Source organism: Pseudopodoces humilis, chromosome 15 (assembly GCF_049639895.1).
Source record: "Pseudopodoces humilis isolate 2021_Gansu_Grassland_sample_001 chromosome 15, ASM4963989v1, whole genome shotgun sequence".
In the NCBI taxonomy this organism is placed as follows: domain Eukaryota; kingdom Metazoa; phylum Chordata; class Aves; order Passeriformes; family Paridae; genus Pseudopodoces; species Pseudopodoces humilis.
In genome coordinates this window covers 13,435,457-13,455,517 of record NC_142214.1, presented here as the reverse complement: position 1 = coordinate 13,455,517, position 20,061 = coordinate 13,435,457, and the positions used below count along the sequence as shown (strand labels likewise).

The 20,061-nt window shown below is 41.9% G+C and overlaps 1 protein-coding gene across 3 annotated transcripts in view; it reads left to right on the top strand.

The window, feature by feature from the left end:
• Window positions 1–20,061, top strand: part of MAMLD1 (mastermind like domain containing 1) — a 186,266-nt gene that overhangs the window by 140,273 nt on the left and 25,932 nt on the right. For all 3 annotated transcript variants that reach the window (XM_088062463.1, XM_014260963.2, XM_088062464.1), the window contains one exon: window positions 10,770–12,497. In XM_088062463.1, coding sequence (XP_087918589.1) covers window positions 10,770–12,497 — 1,728 coding nt within the window. The remainder of the gene's footprint in view (window positions 1–10,769; window positions 12,498–20,061) is intronic.

Genomic DNA, 20,061 nt, shown 5'->3' with positions numbered 1-20,061 from the left:
CAGCTAAAGATAGGAGTGCACCACAAAGGTTCTAAAAATACTGTCCAGCTCTATGGTGGTTGTTTAGCATTTGGAGCACTATAGTTGGCCTTACACAGACAAAAGGAAGATGCAGTTTTGCAATTTGAATATGCAAATTAAGTCCTGATCTTGCAAATGTGCAATCATATGCTTAAATCTAAAAAGACCAGTTGTATTCCTGAAGTTAAGTATTGGCACAATTAAGAGTTTAATCAGTCAAATACGGTGTCATCAGAAGTTAGTGTGATTGCATGGCAATGCAGAGACTTGGCTTCAAAAAACAGCCAAAAAAACCCATGTTGTGTGATTGAGATCAGATCTCTACATTCCACATATTGATACTTGTAATTGACTTATAAATTATCTCTTATTAATGCAATAGGTTGCAAACAGTTTTTTCTTTACATTTATATGCATGATTTAGTAAACAGTATTTTAATATATCAATGGGAACACATGCTACGTTTCATAGCTTTCAACCGTGTGACCTTTCAAGGCAGAACAAAAGCTTTGAAATTAGAGTTTACGTAAAACTGAGAAGTGTAAAAAGCTTAAAAGGCTGTGTAATTCACTTCTGCAGCAAGAACACCGTTTTCTTGAACATTGTTTGCATAAGTCATCATTTACATTGTCAATTTGCGATGATGAATGTGTGATTAGTATTGCTTCTAGGACAGAGGCAAATTGGTATCTATAGCAAGTCAAGAGGTTCTCTGGTTAAAACCCAAGTAACTTAGGCATTGCATATTCTGGCAGAGAGAATTTCTCTAACTCCTCTGTATTTTTAATTCACTCCTTGGTTAGAAAGAAGGAGCAAAGAGTGAAATATCATCCCTGATGAAGTCAGCGTCTCAAAATATTTATAGATTCATAGAATCATTTAGGTTGAAAAAGACCTAAGATCATCGAGTCCAACTGATTTATTTGAGGCCAAGATTTCAGCAGCTTTATACAGTACGAGGACTTCAGGACCGGAATCTGTGCTTGGTTTAGGGTTTATAGTACCACTGACATGCAGAATCCCTTTAAAGGTCCCTGGATAAGTTCAAGAGCAGTGTTCAAAGATCAGGTATTACAGGAGCAAGAGCTGCATGCTGAGCTGGTCATCCCACTGCTACAGGAGAAAATATGTATAAAAACAGCATTTTTCCAATGAATCGTGTTTGTATTCCAGGTGATGCATGCTGAGAATAGCAGAGGTGCTGGGTTGGTAAAGATGAAAGTGCTGGGATACCATGAAGTAGTCAGAAGCAAATTAAATATTCATTCCTCTGCCTTACAAAAGATTTCTGCTTCTGCCTGTTACACAGACTTCTCTCTACACCCACTTTCTGTGGGACACACTAGACTGATTATCTGTTTTCTCTTAAGTGAGGCTTGTTTAGTGTTTTTTTTTTTGATCTGTGTTAATCAATATCTTGTTTATTATTGCATTTTCTGAAAGATAGAGAACATCAAAGGAGCAGTTCAGGATGTTTCTTTCTTTATCCACTTGTTCCATTCTTCTTAAGATTGTGCTCCAGTTTCTGATACCACTTAGGAAAAACCTCAAACTGCTCTTTTAAATGTTTTGTCCTGCCCAAGCCTAGAGGAGAGCTCTAGATTCAGTAACAGATCATTTTCCAGTGCAGGGAGTCAGCAGAAGGGCGCTGGGCTGGCAGATGTGAGGGTGATGGTGTCAGTGTTTGGGGCAGCCACACACAGGAGGCTGTAGCTGTTATTCTTTGGAGGAGTGAGTACTTCAGCTGCTGGAATAAAAATGCCCTTTTTTCAGACTGAAATCCCGTTGTTTCTTACTGTTCTGTGGACCTGAAAGCTTTTTATCCCTAGATTTGACCTAATTGGAATCTGTGCCTCCAGGCTATTAATTCCCCAACCACACCTTTTGACAGAATACCACGTGTAGTTTGGTAAAACCACAGGACTAAGTGTTCTGAGATATTAAAAATATACTACAATATATAGCAGAATAGAAGTGTCAGACTGGGTTTTATCTGATTATCTAATAAATGGAAAACCTACCTTGTAATTTAGGAACACGTGCATCCTGTTACTTCTGGTCATTGCATAACTGTGCCAGTGTTAGGGGCTGAAAAGGAAGAGAGAAAAGTACCTTACAAACCCTGGGAGACCCAAGTAGCAAAAACATCACTTTTTGCTTAGTGGAGAGGATCTGCAATTCTCCAGCCTAGACATTGCTATGAAAAATTAATGTAGTCTACAAAATTGCTGCAAAGTGTTCCATAGGACTTTGAAATTAATGGACTATAAAAAAAGATATAAAATAATACTGCTGGTATTAAAACTGAGGTAAGATGAGGTAATACTGATGGAAAGGCATTGAGTCTAAGATTGATCTTGATATGAATCCATATATGAAGGAAATGTTCTTTTACTACAGCTTAAAACCAAGAGGCAAAGAACTGCTGTCTAGTTAATAACACTTGTCATTAAATGGAACATGAAAGTTACAGCCAAACAATACGTGTGGCATGATTTCTGTAAGTATTCAGATGACTAATTACAAGGCATCTGTACAGAGATCTCCTGCTAGCAGCACAACACAGGAGCAGGCAATAGTCCTGTTCTTCCAGATCCATTTGTCAACAGCAGTTTTTCTACTGGAAAAAATTCCATTTTAGCAGTGCCATTAATACTGAAAGCAGATGAATTGCTAAGGAAAGACAAGATGGGAAGGCTCTGAACATTTGTTTTGATAGGGCAGATCTCTGCTGGTGCCTAGCAAATGAGTCTGGTAATTCTGTCTGACCTGAAAAGTATCAAAGCTGCTGGTTTGGTTTTTTTTCATTTCTTTGTAGTGAATACTACTTGGCTGCTTGCATGCATCTTGATTGTGTAGGATGGCAAAATAGGTATATTTTTTGCGACATCTTTTTTCTCCTTGGAACTCATCCTGCATTGATACCTTTTTTTAGACATTAGTGATGTTTCCTGTGATTTTGCACAGAGGTAATTGGAAAAATCTTGTTCACAAACTTGCTGCTCTGTAGGCTGTAAGTTGTTCCATTTGAAAGCAAGACATAGATCACACATATTTCTATCATTACAATTGCATTCACACAAATTGGTTAATGGGAAAATTATATGTGTAGTATTTTCTTCCCCTTAATTTTTTGTTAAAATTTAGAAAAAAGAAAGCTAATACCTTTGGCTCATGGTAGTCCAGGTTGAATTTCCTGTTAGTTTCTGTGGCTTAAGCTTATTGCAAGATTACATTATTCTGGTTTTGTCTAGTCATGATGTTTGATGTTTAGGACTTCTGTGCTTGCCAGCTAAAGGGTGCAGCTCCGTGTTTACGGCTGTTTACGTGTTTAAGGATTGCTTCCCTTGCGGCATGAGGACTTTGGGAAGAAGGCCATGCAGGAGTGCCAGGTCTGCAGTAAGTTCACATGTACTCAAGTCAAACAGCAGTGTCCTGCAACAGTGTCAAGGGGAACAGGGATTGATCACAGCTCTGTAGCCATCGTGCAAGGAAGCCAAACCTCCTGTTGTGGTCTTTGACAGTGCACGCTCAGGGGGGTGGGTGTGTGAGCACAGCCCCTGGTTCCTGCAGCTTTGCACTACAGGAGTGTGAGATTTATAAAGGGAAAGCACACACCCTATTCTTTTCTTCCTCTTTTAACACAGCTTGAGGTCCCTGATTTACTAAGGGGATAACTGGGGAAGATCTCAATGAGTGGTGCAATAGGGCAAATGATCAGCACACACTCAGATCAAGTCAGCTAATGCTTGTGTACTGATGGGAGATCAAACTCTCCAAATGTAGCAGCAGTGTTTAGGAGGTGATTCACATGTGCACACCTAAGTGGCAACTTTCAGTACCTCTTGTTACTATATTTGTTTTGAAGATGGGAGTTGGGAGAAAGTGTAGTGTCAGGTAAAAACAATCCACGTAATGCATACAAGCTAGCTAATAACCAATGCCCTTTTTTTGGACAAAGTGGCTGCTTACATCCCCGGTTCCTCTTCCTACATCCTCCCTTCCAGTTGCCTGTTTCTATAAGCATGATGAATAGAAGGAAATCCACCATGTGAATTTTGCCTATTCATAATCCTTTCTCTACCACCACACATCATTACAAATGGATCTGACACCTTTGCAGCCAACAAGTAACCAACAGACCCCAAAGCGGACTTTCCTCTGGTACTCCTTACCTGAAGAATTGGGGAATTGCAATTCTTCTGCAATTTCAAGCACACTGGTGCATGCCTCTGTTAGCTTGGAGCTGCATTATGGTTTTTTTCCTGACACTAAAATGACAACTTAATGTCCCTCCATGCTCAAATTGCTTGAAATCAGAAGGGCCAGGCAGCCCAAAGTAGTATGAAAAATGTGATTTTAGCTTATGTTTAATCTTAGTGTGGAGAAAGTCAGTGGTAGTTTTAATTGCTTGAGCCTCCTTGAGTTCTCCTTATAGCCTGGGATATGACTTTGATAAAATATAGTTTATGTTTCTCCTAGTCAGGTACTGCTTTGGCTGCTCACTGGTCAGCAGGAGGCATTTTTTCTTGGATTCAGGTATATAATGTGAGTGTCTGTTACCAAACTGCAGCCAGCATGCACAAACAGAAACCTACAGATGTGCTAAATGCACTTACTGCAGTGCCAGGTCTTGCTGTACTGGAGTGGAATTGTTGCCCAGGAGCATTTGGGGTTTGCTGTTCATGTACAAGCTAGCCTACTACCCAACACAGAGGGTCTGCAAGTAACTGCTTCTATTTAAAAGGTAACATTATATATCACATCCACTTTCCAGCCTTTAAACATGCGGGCGCATTTTCACTTCTTTTTCACCAACTGTCCCTTAAACATTAGCAGGACGCTAAAATCTATCCAGAGTGTGGATAAATGGGCAATAGTAAGCACAAAACATTCTGTGAATTTAAGGAATGGGAGAAAAAAATAGTGATGTTTTCTTGTTTTAAATGGAAAATTGCCAGTTCCATTTCTCATTGCATGATTGTTGTTGTGAGAACAGATAGAAACATTTTGGGCTGATGGGCAAATAGGTCTCGCTGAAGCTTGTTGAAGCCACAGAGGTTGAAGTCTTGATTGCTGAATGCTGCAAACAGTTTGCCTTGGAAAATAAAATACATACTTCCAGTTTTGGCAGTGTCTTGTGTTTGAAGGAGACAGAGACTGACACATTCTCTGGTCAATTCAGTTAAGCAAACCTTAGACTCAGATTTTATACTTTGCAGAGGGAACAGTTTGCAACATGCCGTGAGAAAATACTGGAGGGAAAAAAATGCTTCTCTTTTTCTCAAGTTTCTGCCTTGCTCAGTCCTTCCACCAAAAATTAAACATGCTCTATCTGTCTAAATAATTCAGATATGCCAGATCATAGCAGCCTTTTAGTGACCTGGATTACCCAGGTGTCTTCCTCTGAAGGGCTTTGTGCAAAGCTGCCACCACATTAGCAAATCCCAGGATCTGTGGTGAGGCTGATGTCTTCCCCACCTGCCCAATCTCCTTTTACAGTAATTTCTTTTCCACGATGATACAACAGAAAGGTCAGCACCTGGGACTTCTCAAGGTTACAAGGATCTTGAGACTCTTAGTGAAAGAAGGTTATCTGACTCCCATTCTTGATATCCCAGTCATGGATCCATAAACTTAAGTTTATTAAATCAGGGAGTCTTCGGCCATGCTTCTGGACACAAAGACAGCTACCAAGGGAGGATGTGGATGGCAGTATCTCATTGGTCTCATTGCTTACTTGAAGAGCCTGTGTAGGTGTGGGAATCACTGCTGTAGGCTGGATCTGTCCACGGCGGTGAGTGGGGTGGGGTAGTGCAGATCAATAATCAGCACCCTGCAGTTGCTGTAAATCAAGACTTGACTCTGACACGCTGCAGGCACAGGAAGAGGCACTGAAATACCTTGCCTAATGTTTTCCCTCTCTCATTTCTGCAGTATGTTGGCGTAAATAGGAATCTCTGGTTAGAGGTGGCTTGTTTCTGGTGGACGGATCAATTGTGAGGCTGGAGAAACAAGGCTCTCCAGTATAGGATGCAATTGCTCTTTCTTCTTTCCCTTCCCATGTGCAAGGTTCCCACCTGCACATGGGAAGGGAAGGCATGAGTTCCAGGTGGAGAATTAACATTCTGGCAAGGAGCTGGCAGGAGGGCCTTGGGGCAGCCTGGTTCGCTGGGAGAGCTGGAGTAGTGACTGAGGACAGCTGGTGTGTTACAAGAAAAGAAAGGCTGAGTGCTGGCAAAGCAGGAAGCCACAGTCCAGAGGTGCCCATGTGTGGTTGGTTATTATTAAAATCCAATGGGACCATCACATTATGTATGTATTAACAATTTCATCACTCTGCTTCAGTTTTTGCCACTTCCTGCCTTCCTTTCTCCCTTAATTGAATAATATTAAGTTCCTCAAGGCCAGCACCACCTCCTAAGTTTGGAAGGTACCTGATGCCCAACGTCACCCTCATGGCAGCCCCATCAAGCCCAGCTTGAGGAAAGCACAGCCAAGGACTGGCTTGTGCTGCCGAGGCTGCCCTTCTCTCCTTTCACAAGAGAAGCCTGTGGAGCACTCGTGGAGGGAAAGGCAGATGCGTGCCCACATGGAGGGAATTGGTTTGGTGAGGGTAGGGAGCATGTGACAAATTAGCTGTTTATAACCACCGGTGAGCTTCTTTTTATTCTGATTGTGCTGCCATGTCAAGCCAGCAGCACTGCTCCTGAGTGACTTGGGTCTTTCCCAGAAAGACAGCCTGCTAGTTTGGAGAAGACAGTAGTTCTGGGATCATTTCTAAAAGGAAACCTGAGATAATGGAGAACTCATAGTCAGATATTCCCTGAATCAGAGAGCTGCCTTTGTTTCCCAGGTATTCCCAAACAGAAATTAGCCTGTGCATGCCAGTGCATTCTAATGCATTTTGACAATGTCACAAGAGCCCCTTTGTTGCTTGTCTGCTTTGTCCTTGCTTGCACATCTGAATTAAGTTTTCCCATATACTAAGCCATAAGGAGCCTCCAGACAGCTTAGGAGACTAAGGGTGTGTGTGTGGGGGGTGGGGTGGTGTGAGTGATGCATTTCTAAAATATTTCCATTCACTTCTCAGGTATTCAGTTTGAAGCAAAGCTGCCCAATATACTAATCAGCAGAGAAGGGGGAAGAACATGCTTTGCTGTTCTTCTCTTTTCTGTTGATTTTGTCAAATCATGTAAAAAAAAGAGGCGAAAAAGTTGGAATAAATTGCGTCCTTCATGGAGAATCTGGAACCAGATGAAGGAAGTGGGCAGTAAAAATATTTTTGGTAAGGAAGAGTCCGGAAAAACATAGGTAGGCTTCAAAGAGATAGTCTTGCAGTGTCTGGGAGTACTAGATGACTATTCTGCAACAAACAGCTTCTTGAATTACTTGAGGTGAGGACCTCCTGGTCCTAAAAGTTGTAGTGCCTCATTGATGCTCTCCTGTTACCACTGTGGTTGGCGTGTCTGAGCCAGGTAGGGTCCCAGTAAAATGAAATTGTGTTACTGTCCCCGCACTGATCAGGGGCTGCCGCAGGAGCATGTGCATGGAGAGAAGTGACTGAGTTGGGGCTCCTCACAGCCAGCACCAGCCCAGAGCATGCTGTGTGGGTATAACAACCACTGAGGTGTCAGTGGGGAACACTGAAAACAACCTCTCAGCCAGAGCAAGGAGGGATTTCTGTTTATAATGGAAACTTCATACGTAAGTGCCTGGTCACTATCGTCTATCTTTTACATTGGTGATGTGCTTGAAGCAGAAGGATGATGGCACCCAAATGCCCCTTTTAACCAAAATTATTCTATTATTTGTTTAGTTGTTTTAAGGAGCGTATCTTTCTCTCTCAAGTTTGGGGCTGTAGTCAAATCTAAACAAATTTAAACAAAAGCAATGTCACTAAATTCTGTGGAGTTATACCTGCCTGCACTGGGAGAAATCAGTCTTCTGGATTTTATGGTACTTATGCAAATACTCACGAAGGAAACAGGAATCTTGCTTTTTAAGAGAACATGATTCCCAGCTAATTTCACTGCCTCTCTTGCAGCAAATCTTCTCTGGAGGGCTAAGCATACTATTTAAAAGTCCTGTTCCAGTTTTGGAATACCTATGCCATTGGAAAGCTATGGCCTTATTTTATCTGTTTATATTTAGTAGCAGTCTAAGGAAATTAAGTTTTGTTTTGCCATCACATTTATTCCCCAGTGCAACAGTTAAAAAACTATTTTTCAGAGTGTTTAGCAAGCCCACATTTTTCCCGAGTAACTCAGGGCATAGGAATGTCCTTTGGCAAAGGAAGAGCTGGCAAGGTCATGCACGCCAGCATGTCAGCTGGCCAAGGGTGGGAGATCCCCCACCACTTCCTGCCTGGAGGTTCCCAGGGTGCAACTAGGGAGCACACTCTGTTTGTTTTGGATGTCTGAAGCCCTTGTAAATACTCTCTATACATGTCTGAGTTTTAAATATATATAGTTATGCTCTACCAACATGTTTCAGCCTACACAGGGCAACATCTGTTGAAACATGCAACTCTGGCTTAATTTTTGCAGAGAAAATGAAGGAAAGCAATTTCATCCATCATTAGACTAACACCTGGGAGAAGATTTAGACCAGGTTCCATCTCCTGAAGCTAAGCAAATTTTTCAGTTATCATTAGCAAATGTCTGGTGGTGCAGCAGTGTCTGGGTGTGACACTGGGACAGTCTCTCACAGAGCAGCAATCCCGGCCCAGCACAGACACTGCTGTCCAAAGAGACTCTCAGGTAACCAGATAATGTGCACTGGAAGCAGCTCTCCTCAGTTCTCCCCACCTGTGGTTTTTGAGCACAGCCCATATTAAAGCAATATGACTGGAGATCACCAGAGACAAGCACTAATAAATCTCTAAGGGACAACTCTTGGGGAGTAAAAGGAAAATACTCATGTGAAAAGGTCTCTGCCACAATGCCAAAGCTGCTGTGTCTGGTGATGGAGGGTAGATGAGCACCTCCTAAAAAGCTGCTCAGCAGCTCATTGTAGTCTGCAGACTTGCCATGATGATCACAGAAAACTAGCTTGTATCCTGTCACTCTCTTCCAAATGTCTCTGTAAACTGGATACCAGCATGGTGATGTCTGATCCTAATCCTAAATTGCATCTACACCCTCAGCAACGGTAGGCACAATCCATTGTCTCTCTGCCCACAATTTATAAATAAGCAATGAGAGGGCACTGGTGTGAGACCATCTGAGTGAGCCACCAGGCAGCCCTGCCATGTTCCCAAGCCAGAGCCATACACGTTTGTGGGTGATTGAGTGAAGATGGGCTGAATTTAGGGGTGGACATCATCTGTTTGCAGTGTAGAAGGAGCTGCACATAGTGCCCACCCTGTGCCCTGCAGCCTTCACACATCCTGTGGTAACAGTGCTGTGACACTGTTGTCTGAGAGCACTGATGTGCTGCAGCTGTGTGTGCAGTGACTGAAGCATAACTGATGTGTTTAAAAATTAGTGTAAAATTTAGAAGTTGGTCATATGCAGCATAGCCTTAGTGTGGGTCTGGTTATGCTGAGATTGGTGGGGGGACTTTTCTGGTTATGTGACCTTGTATTAGATGGGATTTTTTTAATAGCACTACATAAAAGTAGTGTCTTTATGCAAGAAGCACTTGAATTTGTAGCCCAGAGCTCAGAGAGGCTTTACTGGGAGCTGGTTTAGAGGAGCCAGTGTTCTTTGGTTTTCCCATTGCTGATCAGATACTTTTCTATATACTGCTTCCCTCTATTGATAAACAAGGTCATAATGCTTATTTCCCTTAACTTGAAGCAATGTTAAGCAATGTTAAGGTCTGATTAATCCTGAGACATACAGGTCATGCTTGTTAAAATTGAAAGCCACAGATGATTTTATGTGGAAGAGATTGCCATATGCTGAAATAGCATGAGAAGCATTGTTTTCAGTTTCACTTCCTTTATATGTAGAAGGCAGGTTTCTTTTCCCTAAGATTTGTGAATTTACAGCTCCATCATTTCTTGTAGATCAAGATAATTATATAACTGTATTTTGTAAACATGTCCATTTTTATGAATGAGTGGCAATTCTTCAAAAGAATGAAGATCACAATGCCTTAGACATAGAAGAATAAACAAAAATTGAAAAGTTTAGCTGTTACTTAATCTTTCTGGAATTTAAAACATCTGTGATTAGGAAGTTTGAAAGTCTGTTTTGACAGATAGCTGAGAATGTGTTTTGTTTTTGTTTGTTTAGAAAGTATGCTATTTATTTCAGATGTTTGGCCTATAAAGAATGTAATTGTCTCTGGTCTGAATTTAATCTGAGTCACTGGCAGAAGGCAACTAAATTCAGTCCGGGGTTTCATTCAGATTTGCTATTTAGACCTAAAAAATGCTACCATAAAAACGTTGACATGCTTGTTATACAGGGAGTATAATGTCTTAACTGAAATGCAACCAGAAACTATTTTAAAAACTTCTATTACACTTCACGTGACAGACAGTATTTTGTAGCTTTAACATCTGTTTTAAAGCCAGCTCATGAGATTTAGCCTTTGTCTGACTATAACTCTTTTGATTTCGGTGAAGTTGAACGCATTTAAATCCTGATTGAATTTGTCTCTCATGGTTGGGTTTTTAATTGTATGATTTAGTTTTTTTTATCTCCAACCCAGTATGGTAGTATGGAGCTTCAGTGCATGTCATAATAGTATGGTCAATAATGGATCCTTTCTACTTCCTTTTATATTTTCACAGTTACAGGGATCCATTAAAAGAAAACTGGAAGATGATAGCTCTCCTGCTTCCAATGGCGTGCCTGATGTCACTTTCCCAAATGACAGTAAAAGACTTTGTCTTGATGATGTAAATCTCACCATGGGCCAAGGTGCCAGTCCCAGCATGGCATGTCCAGAAATGCAAAGTTCTTCATTCTCCACTGGTCATAGCACTTCTTCCCTGGGAGTCACAGGGCACCCAGTGCTCCTTGAAAACAATCACATGAATGGTGGTGGTATTGGCTCCCCATTCACAGTGCCATCGAACACAGAAATAAATCAGAAGGGGTCAATAGGAGGGCAAACCAACAACATTGTCCATTATGATGAGAAAGGAAACACCTTACAGTCTGTGGACCAAGAGCTGCAAGATCTATTGGAAGAGCTGACCAAAATGCCTGATCCTTCTCCCAATGACCTGGATCTGGAGAAGATTTTGTGCAGCAAAGCTGAAGATCCTCTTGGTCTGAGTCATTCCCAACCAAACATAAGTACCACTACAAAGTCCTCCCCACAGACTTCCCACCTGGAGAACCATGTTGCTAACAAAGATTTTTCTCCAGGCTGCAATCCAACCAGTGGAGGATCCCCTCAGATGAGACCATCATCTGCTGGAGCTAACTTCCAAGTTCCTCCCTCAAACAAACCTGCTGTATCACCCATCTCTACAGCAGCTCAGAACAAAAGTCAGCCTCCACCGATGCTCCCAGTACCCTTGCCCAACATGCCTGGCTCCAACTGGCATGCTCAGCAGCTAAAGCAGCTGGCAGCCAGCAAGCAGGCGTCTGGTACCAAGCAACAAGTACAGGGTCCCAGCTGGACAACTGTGTCTCCTCCTGGTCTCTCCCCGCCTTACAGGGCAGGATCATCCCCACATCATCAACCTTTCAGTCCTCAAAATGTTATGGTGTCTGGCATGCCTGCTAATAATTTACCAGGAAACAACATTCAGAGTCCTCAAAACACTCTGCTTTCAAGCATGACTTCCAGCAGCACCCCATCCACTGGCCCATCTCCCCCTTACAGCTCTGAAAAGCTCTCCAGTCCAGCTCTGAGCCAGCAGCCCTTCAGTCCTCAGAGCTCCATGCTACCTGCTCTGACATCAGCCAGCTTGCCAGCCAGCAGCATTAAAAGCCCACAGAACAACTTGGTTGCCAGCATAGCCTCCACAAATACTGGACCTTCTCCACCATACAGGCCAGAAAAGCTGTCAAGCCCTGCTCTGCATCAACAGCCCTTCAGTCCTCAAGGTACATTAATCTCTAACATCACTTCCAGCAGCAACCCCACAAGTATGCAGAACTCACTTTTTAAATCAATGACTACAAACCAGACCAAAAATATGAACATAATTATGCAACAGCCATCTAGTAGCTTACAGCCAGGTCTGGTGAATGAGAGCTCTGTTAGCCAAGACCAGTTTTCTTTCAACAACACCAAACCACTGTCTCACTTTGCTTCGGAGTCAGCTACTCAAAAAATGTCCCCTCTGACAGCAGGACAAGGACAGCAGTCCCTCATTCACTATCTCCAGCAGCAGCAGCAGCAGCAGCAGCAGGAGCAGCAGCAGCAGCAGTCTTCAGCCACGCAGCAGTCCCAGCAGACCAACAACAGCCAGTTTCTCCAGCAGCAGTTCCGACAGCTGATGCAGCCACCTCGGATGCAGAGACAGATGCAAGCTGCCACACTGCTATCTCAAAGCAGACAGGTGAGAACCTCTCTTCTGTCTTACATGGCTTCTGTGAAAATACTGAGTAATTTATTTTCTTATTTTTGCTTTTCTATTTGTGTTTCAAATGCAACGTCACTGAATTTCTGAGGTGTGCACAGTGCATACATGGACAAAGCAATAACAACCTCTGGTGATAACAGAATAAATTTAGTTATTTTTTCAACTAAAAATGTGCTGTAATTCACCATGCATTGCCCGTTTTAGCCTGGTGGAGAACTTTGTGCTGTTTTAAAATTTTTTTTTACATGTATAGGTGATAGTCTCTTTTAGCTGATGTAATAAGGTCCAGAGATAGTTTAGTTGCATGTTTCATGTTATCCTTTCAGAGGGAATATCTTCTTTTTACCTTAGTGTCCTTCAACAAATTCATCTCTGTGTTATGTTTCTGAGGCTAGAAAAGATCAGGTGGGGTGAGAAGTGAAGCTAGTGTGTCCTTCATGGACAGCAGGTCAAACAGTACAGCTCCTGAATAGCAAAGAGGCAGACTTGAAATACCTGTTTCTAGCATTTGCCAGAAGCCATTCCCTGCTTTGGATGAGGGCCATTCCCCACCCATGGGGATACCAATTGAGCTGGTAAGTGCAAAAATTCAGCTAGCAAAAGTGAGGCACAGCCCTGGTTTCTGTCCAGCGAGACTGAGACTCATTGAGAGGTGTGAATCTGCTACTACCCCAGATCAGAGAGATGTACTGTGAACAGGGTCCTGGGAGCAGGGAAGGGCTCAGGGACTGGGTTTGAGAGCAGCCTGGCTGTGAGGAATAAACATCTTTTTGTTTAGAAGAATAGTGGGAAACACTGAATCTCACCACCAAACCAAGGGCTTTGTTAGGCTGCACCAACACTTTGTAAGCAGACTCCTCCAAGCTGCTTAGTTGTGCACACAGTCACTCCATCAGCAGCTTGGGGAGGACTGAGAGAGACACTTCTCTCCCAGCAAAGCAGAGACTGATCTAAATTCTACTGGGGTCTGCTTGAGAGCTGAAGTGTCAAATGCACTCCAGAGCCAGGTCTTCTTTCTCTTCTTCCCTGAAAAGTGACTGGTTCTTAAGGAGGGGGGTTTCATCAATCTTGGTGTAATGCTGGTTTAACTAAATATCATAATGTCCTATGATAGTGAGAAATAGGGGATAGTTATTAAATACCAGCTTCTGAGTGGTAAGTCAGTGAAGTGCATTGCCACTGTGCCTCTTCAGGATCAACTCATTCTTTTCCAAGTTCCAACACTTCATTCTCCCTTATTTCATGCAGCAGCCTAAAATACGTGGCAGGGAACTGGTGACTCACTGAATTTGCTTATGCAGGTGTAGAACATGTAACAATGGGGCACATCTAGTGCTCTTTAAGGGGTTTCCAGTGAAGGACGCCTTATTCAATGAAGATAGAGCAGTTTGTTGCTTCAAGCACATGAGGACCTTGCTTGTGTTTGGTGGGACCCAGATTAAACGGAGTAGAGTCTTGCTGGCTTGGGATGCAGGCCTGTGGATAAACATACAATTGAAAGGGAGCAAAGTGCAGCAGTTCCATGAATTACTGCCCACCAGTTTTATGCTGGAGGCAGGTGTGGGTGAAGAATACATTCATAGTGTTTTCCTGCATCTTAGATGATAAACTAATAAATTGTTAACCACAGTGACATGATTGCTTTTGATCATATGTCCACAAACTTTGAGGTTTTTATTTTGGCTTCACCACTGAGTCTGTGAAGTTGGAGCATCCTTGTTGGATTCCTGAAGTTTCTGTGCCCCAGTTTTCCCTGCCTTGCATTTTAATCTTATACCTCTGAACCCCTTGCATCACTGATTAGACACAAAAAAAATCCTGAAGTGAGTCTGTCTAATTGGCCAAAATATTCCTTCTTTGAGCAACTTTCCTGGTGCTCTGCCTGTGCTGCATTTTCAGCTGATTCTCACTGTCAGAGAGAGAGTTATTAATAATATTGCTGCTATCAATAAAGATCAAGGACAGTTAAGACAATGATTACGGGTGATGAGCATTTTATATTTTCAGACTTGTTAGGTAAGCTTATGGTGCCTCCTTCATTTTACAGGGAACACTTATTACAATAATTACGCACCAGATGACAGTACTTCAGTTTTATAGTCTGTTGAGCTGCTGAAGAAAGATGGTGGATGTTCAAGAGTGGAGCATTTTGTTAGGTTTTGACAACTTTACTGCAAATCTCCTAGAAGAAAATGTATCCTGAGTGCTGAATTAAAAGAAAGATTGCATAGAAAAATTATTCTGTGTAGGAATCCTTGAATCTGAGATACTAAGTTTCTTGGAATCTAGCATGGAGATCTGTTATTTGTCTGCAATAGATTTCTTATTTACATTGAGAGATTGGTACTGAATTTTGGACCCCACCTGCACTGTACCAATTTTATTCCATCAGAGTGAAGTAGCCCCAGTGTCTGTGGTTTTGATTTCCAGCAGTGTATCCTGAGCTGAGTTTAAGTTTTGCAGAATTTCAGTGCCAATTCCCTCCTGAGGTAGGTGATGAATAGGACTCTGCAAGCATGGAGCAGTTGTTTCATTAAAAGGCACAATGTTAAAGATTCAGAAGACAGGGGAGACAACTTCTTCATCTCAAAAATTAGTAAATTTCTGGTGGAAATTTTCCCCTTTTTAGCCTCATTCAAATAAATTTACTCCGAGAAAAATAACAGCATTCCCTGAAATGTTGTTTAGTGCCTAAATGTTATCCCCTTACTCTGTGTGTGTGTTTGCAAATGTGACTAAAATTTATAAAAAGAAGGCATAGTTCTCTCTTCTTTGAAGCAAGAGGTGCAGCTTTGTACAGAAGAAGAATGTGGATGGTGGCCAGTTGGAGGGAGAACAATAAACCATGAAATTTGATCCTTGTAGCAGGCACAGCAACATGGGGAAGAGAGCAGCAGCCATAGACCCAGAGTGAGCGTTTTGCTGTTGTTTCACTGTGTATTAAAGCAAACGTTCCACATTCCAAAAGTGGGGTTACTGCTGGTGCCTCACAGCTCTACCATTTTTATAGTTAGTGAGATATCTTTTAAGTGTAATCAGTTTGTGTCCCAGATCCTGTCTTTCCTGGACAGCTGCTGAATCTGATAGGGTTAATCTCCCCCCATCTGAAGCACTATGTCTTTATTGTTGAGCATGCATGGGTATTGATTGAGGCACTGACAGTTTACATTTGTGATAGCACAAAGCCTGGTGGGGCTAACACTGCTCTCTGGCTATGGGCAGGTTTTCATTTTATTCCGGTAGGGCTGATGCCCGTGAGTGAAATTATACTCAAAGTTATAATGGACTCGTAAATCCCCAATATAAAGATAGTAGTAAATGCCAGGGTTAATCACAGAACTGTCACACACTGTTTTCAGGGGTAAAGCTTCACCACTTGACTTTATTGGCTGTTTCTGGGCGCACAGAAAGCTGGATTTGCCCAGGCAGGTTGAATAGTTGGGCATCTCCCTGATTTTCATGTCTAAATAGAGTTTGTACTTGCAGATTTCCTATTCTGGAATGTCAGATACACTGGGCCCAAATCTGCCTTCAGCAATGCTGGTACAACACCCCACTTTCAGAAGAGCTCTTCTGTCAGTCCCTCCAGTGTAAGAACAGACAGAGGGCTCTGTGCAGGGGAAGGAGGGATCCTCTCCTCCCTGAAGGTAGGAAAACCAGTGAAATTCACAGTTTAAGTCAGGCTGGAATACAATAAACCCTTTGGGTGGCTATTTCTTTTCCAAGCCCAAGATGATGTGGGTTAAAACTTGGGAGTCTCAGGGAGGAGGACAAGATTGCCCACTGACTGCTCTGTGTGTGAAATGCTGAGAACCAAAACACAGCTGAAAAGGTTGTTTTGCTGGGGGGATGTAGGTGATGAACAGCCATTGTCTGGGAGGGACATGACACACTGTGTCTCCGAGCCCCACTTGCACCATAGGAACCAAATGCGCTATTTTTAGAACTCTGCATTCCTCCTGACATCCAGAGAGTTGTACACTGGATTGTCAGCAAAGGGTATATTTGTTTAATCTCCATTGCCAAAAATACTGATAGAGGGAAAAATTACAAAAGACAGAGAGTAGACTAGTATTATTTGCAGTAAAAGTGGCTGTATTTTTATTACATATGGACTGCATATGTGATAAAGAACATGCTGAAGACTAAAATACACTTTGAAGTATTTCTTTGACTGTGGTAAAAGCAGCAAAATGTTATGTGAGTTGGAAGGATAAACTGTAGGTTGCAGAGAAACACCACAACTTCTGAGCTAGATTAAAAATACTTTTTAAAAAACAGTTTAAAAATCTTCAGAGCATAAGTTTTCTAAATATAGAAACAAAACTGGAGAAGAAATGCACTGTTATAAAGAGCAAACTGACCCAGAGGTTAGATATCAAAGGTTAAATATTATAATCGAATACAAAATACAGCTTTTATCAATACAAAGAAATGATAATACCGTGGCCTGATTTCTGGGTGCTATATATTATGGGAAGTTATTTCTGCCTGTGAAAAGTCAGTGCACTGTGACTCTTAAGTGAGACTGTTCTGACTCAGCAGCACTTTATAAGTTCTGATGAAGGTTGATGAGAAATTTGGAAAAGCAGAAAACAAAACCTGCATCATCTGAGTGCATTCAGTCCTCCTGCAAGTAAAGGGGAAAATAATGTTTTATTTGGGATTTCCAAGATCTCACAAGGCATCTTCCTAATACATAAAACAATAAGCGTATCATGCATTATTAATAAAACCAAAAGTATATTTCATCTGCAGTTTCAATCCCCTACCCTTTTTCTTCAAGTATCAAACTTACTTTTAAAATAATTTATTTAAAATTTTTGAATGAAGTTCTGCTGGTGCCTCGTCTCTCCCCTCCCCTCCCCTCCCCTCCCCGCCCCTCCCCCCTCCCCCCCCCCCCCCCCCCGTCCCCTCCCCTCCCGTCCCCTCCCCTCCCCTCCCCTCCCCCCTCCCCTCCCCTCCCCTCCCCGTATCTTCCCGCACCTTCCCTTCCCGCACCTTCCCTTTTCTCTACTCTTCCCTTTTCTCTACTCTTCTCTTTTCTCCTCTCTCTCTCTCTTCTCTTTCTTTTCTCTTTTCTCTTTTCCCTTTTCCCTCTCGCTTTCCCTTTCCTCTCTTTTCCTTTACTTTTTTCTCAGGAACCAAGTTTTTAAAATACTACCTTTTTTTTTCTTTTACCAATGCTGTGAGGAGAAGACCAGATTTGATTTCAAAGGGCAATGGTAACACAATACGAAAGCAAAGCCTTTGAGGGATGGAGAGCTTTTTGAAGTGCCTTGAAATTAAGTGCTTTTGAATAGGGGAGTAAAGGAAGCTGGTGATGAATCTGGACTATAGAAAGCAATAAGGCTGAGCCCAGGGTTTGACATCTCTGCAGATGTAAAAACATCTTCTTGAATAGTCATTTCTGATTTTATATATATTTATTATTATTATTATTATTATTTTCAAACTTGGAGATTTTCTGTTCTCAAGAGAGTCTGAGAGGAGCTCAATTGAAACTATCATCTGCCATCTTCTCCCCTCCCCTGTGAATAAATAATGTCAGATAAGTTTTGGAAAGTAAGAAGTAAACTTGTGGAACAAAATGGGGTGTTTGGCCTCAACATGTATACAATATTTTCAGAAGTATAGTAATCAAGATTAAAAAACCTTAATTCACATCTGATCTTCTGAGCCCATTGCTCTTTCACAGGGTGTTTTTAAATTGCATGTGTTGTCTTCTTGTGTTCCATTTTGGGTATTTCAAAGGATTCTCCTTGTTGTAGTGGAGTCTTTGTGGCCATGTCTTAACCTTCCCACTTCCCACTTCTTTCGCTTGTATTTCAAGATGTTTGCAGGCCCTGATATTTCCAACAGCTCTGCCTAATTCACTCATAATTCCTTCCAGTTTTAGCTCTCATGCTGAAAGCACTCTTGGATACCACCCACCTTCTGGATCTGAAATAAATGTGGACACTACACCAAAGCTGCAGCACTTTCCTCAATCCAGACAGGTCTTTCCCTTGTTTACAACCTGTTTAATAAAACTGAAGATATTCTGTCAGCAATTGAGCATTTAGGACATGGACAACTCTATGGGAATCTCGCACTGGACAAATTAAAATCCGTTTGGAAAGAAAAAAGTCTCAGGAGATACTGTAAACACCAGTGAGGGCTGCGGGAGGCATTCAGGGAAGTCCTTCTCTTCATTCTGTGCAGGACAATGAAGTGATGTCTGCAGGGCTGAGGGAGAGTTGTCCAGGGCGGGGAAAGAGGAAGTAGTGCTCATGTGCTGTGGACATATAGAGGGAAATGTGACCCTAGAGAAATTTAGAGCAAGGTGCTGCATTTCAGCCTGACAGGCTGTTTACAATGTTTCTAGGTGCTCAAGGTGGGGGCTGTGTGTCAAGGCTGTGTCCCTGCTCCAGGCCAGGCATGGCTGCAGAGCTGAGGGTAAGCAGAGGAGGGGGAGCCATGGCGTGGGGATTCTGTGTGACCTCTGAAAACCCCTTGCTTTTGTGGTTTTCAGCTCTAAGCAACAGACAATTGCTTCCTTCTACTCTGTAGTACAGGATGGGAAACAACCTCATCTCCCAAAGGTGTAGGGAAAGTGGTACTATCATGCTGAAAAATGTCTGATTCTCCAGTTGTACCTGAACCCCTCTGACTCTGCCAACCCAGGTGGACAGTTCCTCTCAGGTTTTCCAGGCAGCTCGGTAGCAGTTCACAAGTGTTCTGGGCTAAACATCAGCTGAATCAGGCCCTATCTGCAGATTTTCTTGCCTTTTTTTTCTCCCCCCACATAATCCATTTTGCTTTTCTTTATTATCACAGATTAGGAAAAAAAAAATACATATGCAGAAATGTTTAATTAAAATCAGTTGAGCAAAAGGTTTTGAACATATTTTCTCAACTTTCTCAACTATTTGCTGTTAGATACAATGAAGTTTTAAACATCCTGGGAGCTCGGCTTCAGGATGAATGCCGTAACTTCCTTCTGTGTATCATTCTAAAAAATAACTTATAGAGTGGTTAGTGATGGGTAAGGTACATCTTCAGTTACAAGTTGGAACACCTGGAATTCTTACATTGCAAAGGTGTGTTCATGGCCCAGCGTGCTGAGGAATAGCAACAAGGAAATGGTTTCCATTACCCTGTTGTACACTCAACTTATTTCTGTGCTATAAATACCCATTAATATCAGAACATCTTCATTCCATTTTCCCCACGTTTTTGGAAGGTAGGATTGTATGTTGTCTGTATTTTCTGTCTCTTTCTTAGCAAATGACAGTTTGGGGAGCTTGTGTTGAACTAAAAGCAAGCCTGGCTTTTGGAAAATGTGCTCACTTCCCTAAAACCATACTCTACTTATCGCTGCCTAAATTATAAAATAATTAGTCAATAATAAATTAATAAATAATATAATGACACAATATGTTATATATAATAAATTAATATTATAATGCAATAATTAAATAAATAATTTAAAATTAATAAATAATTTGAATACTTTCCACAGATACTGTTAGAGCATGGTATCTATGCTTGATTTTTG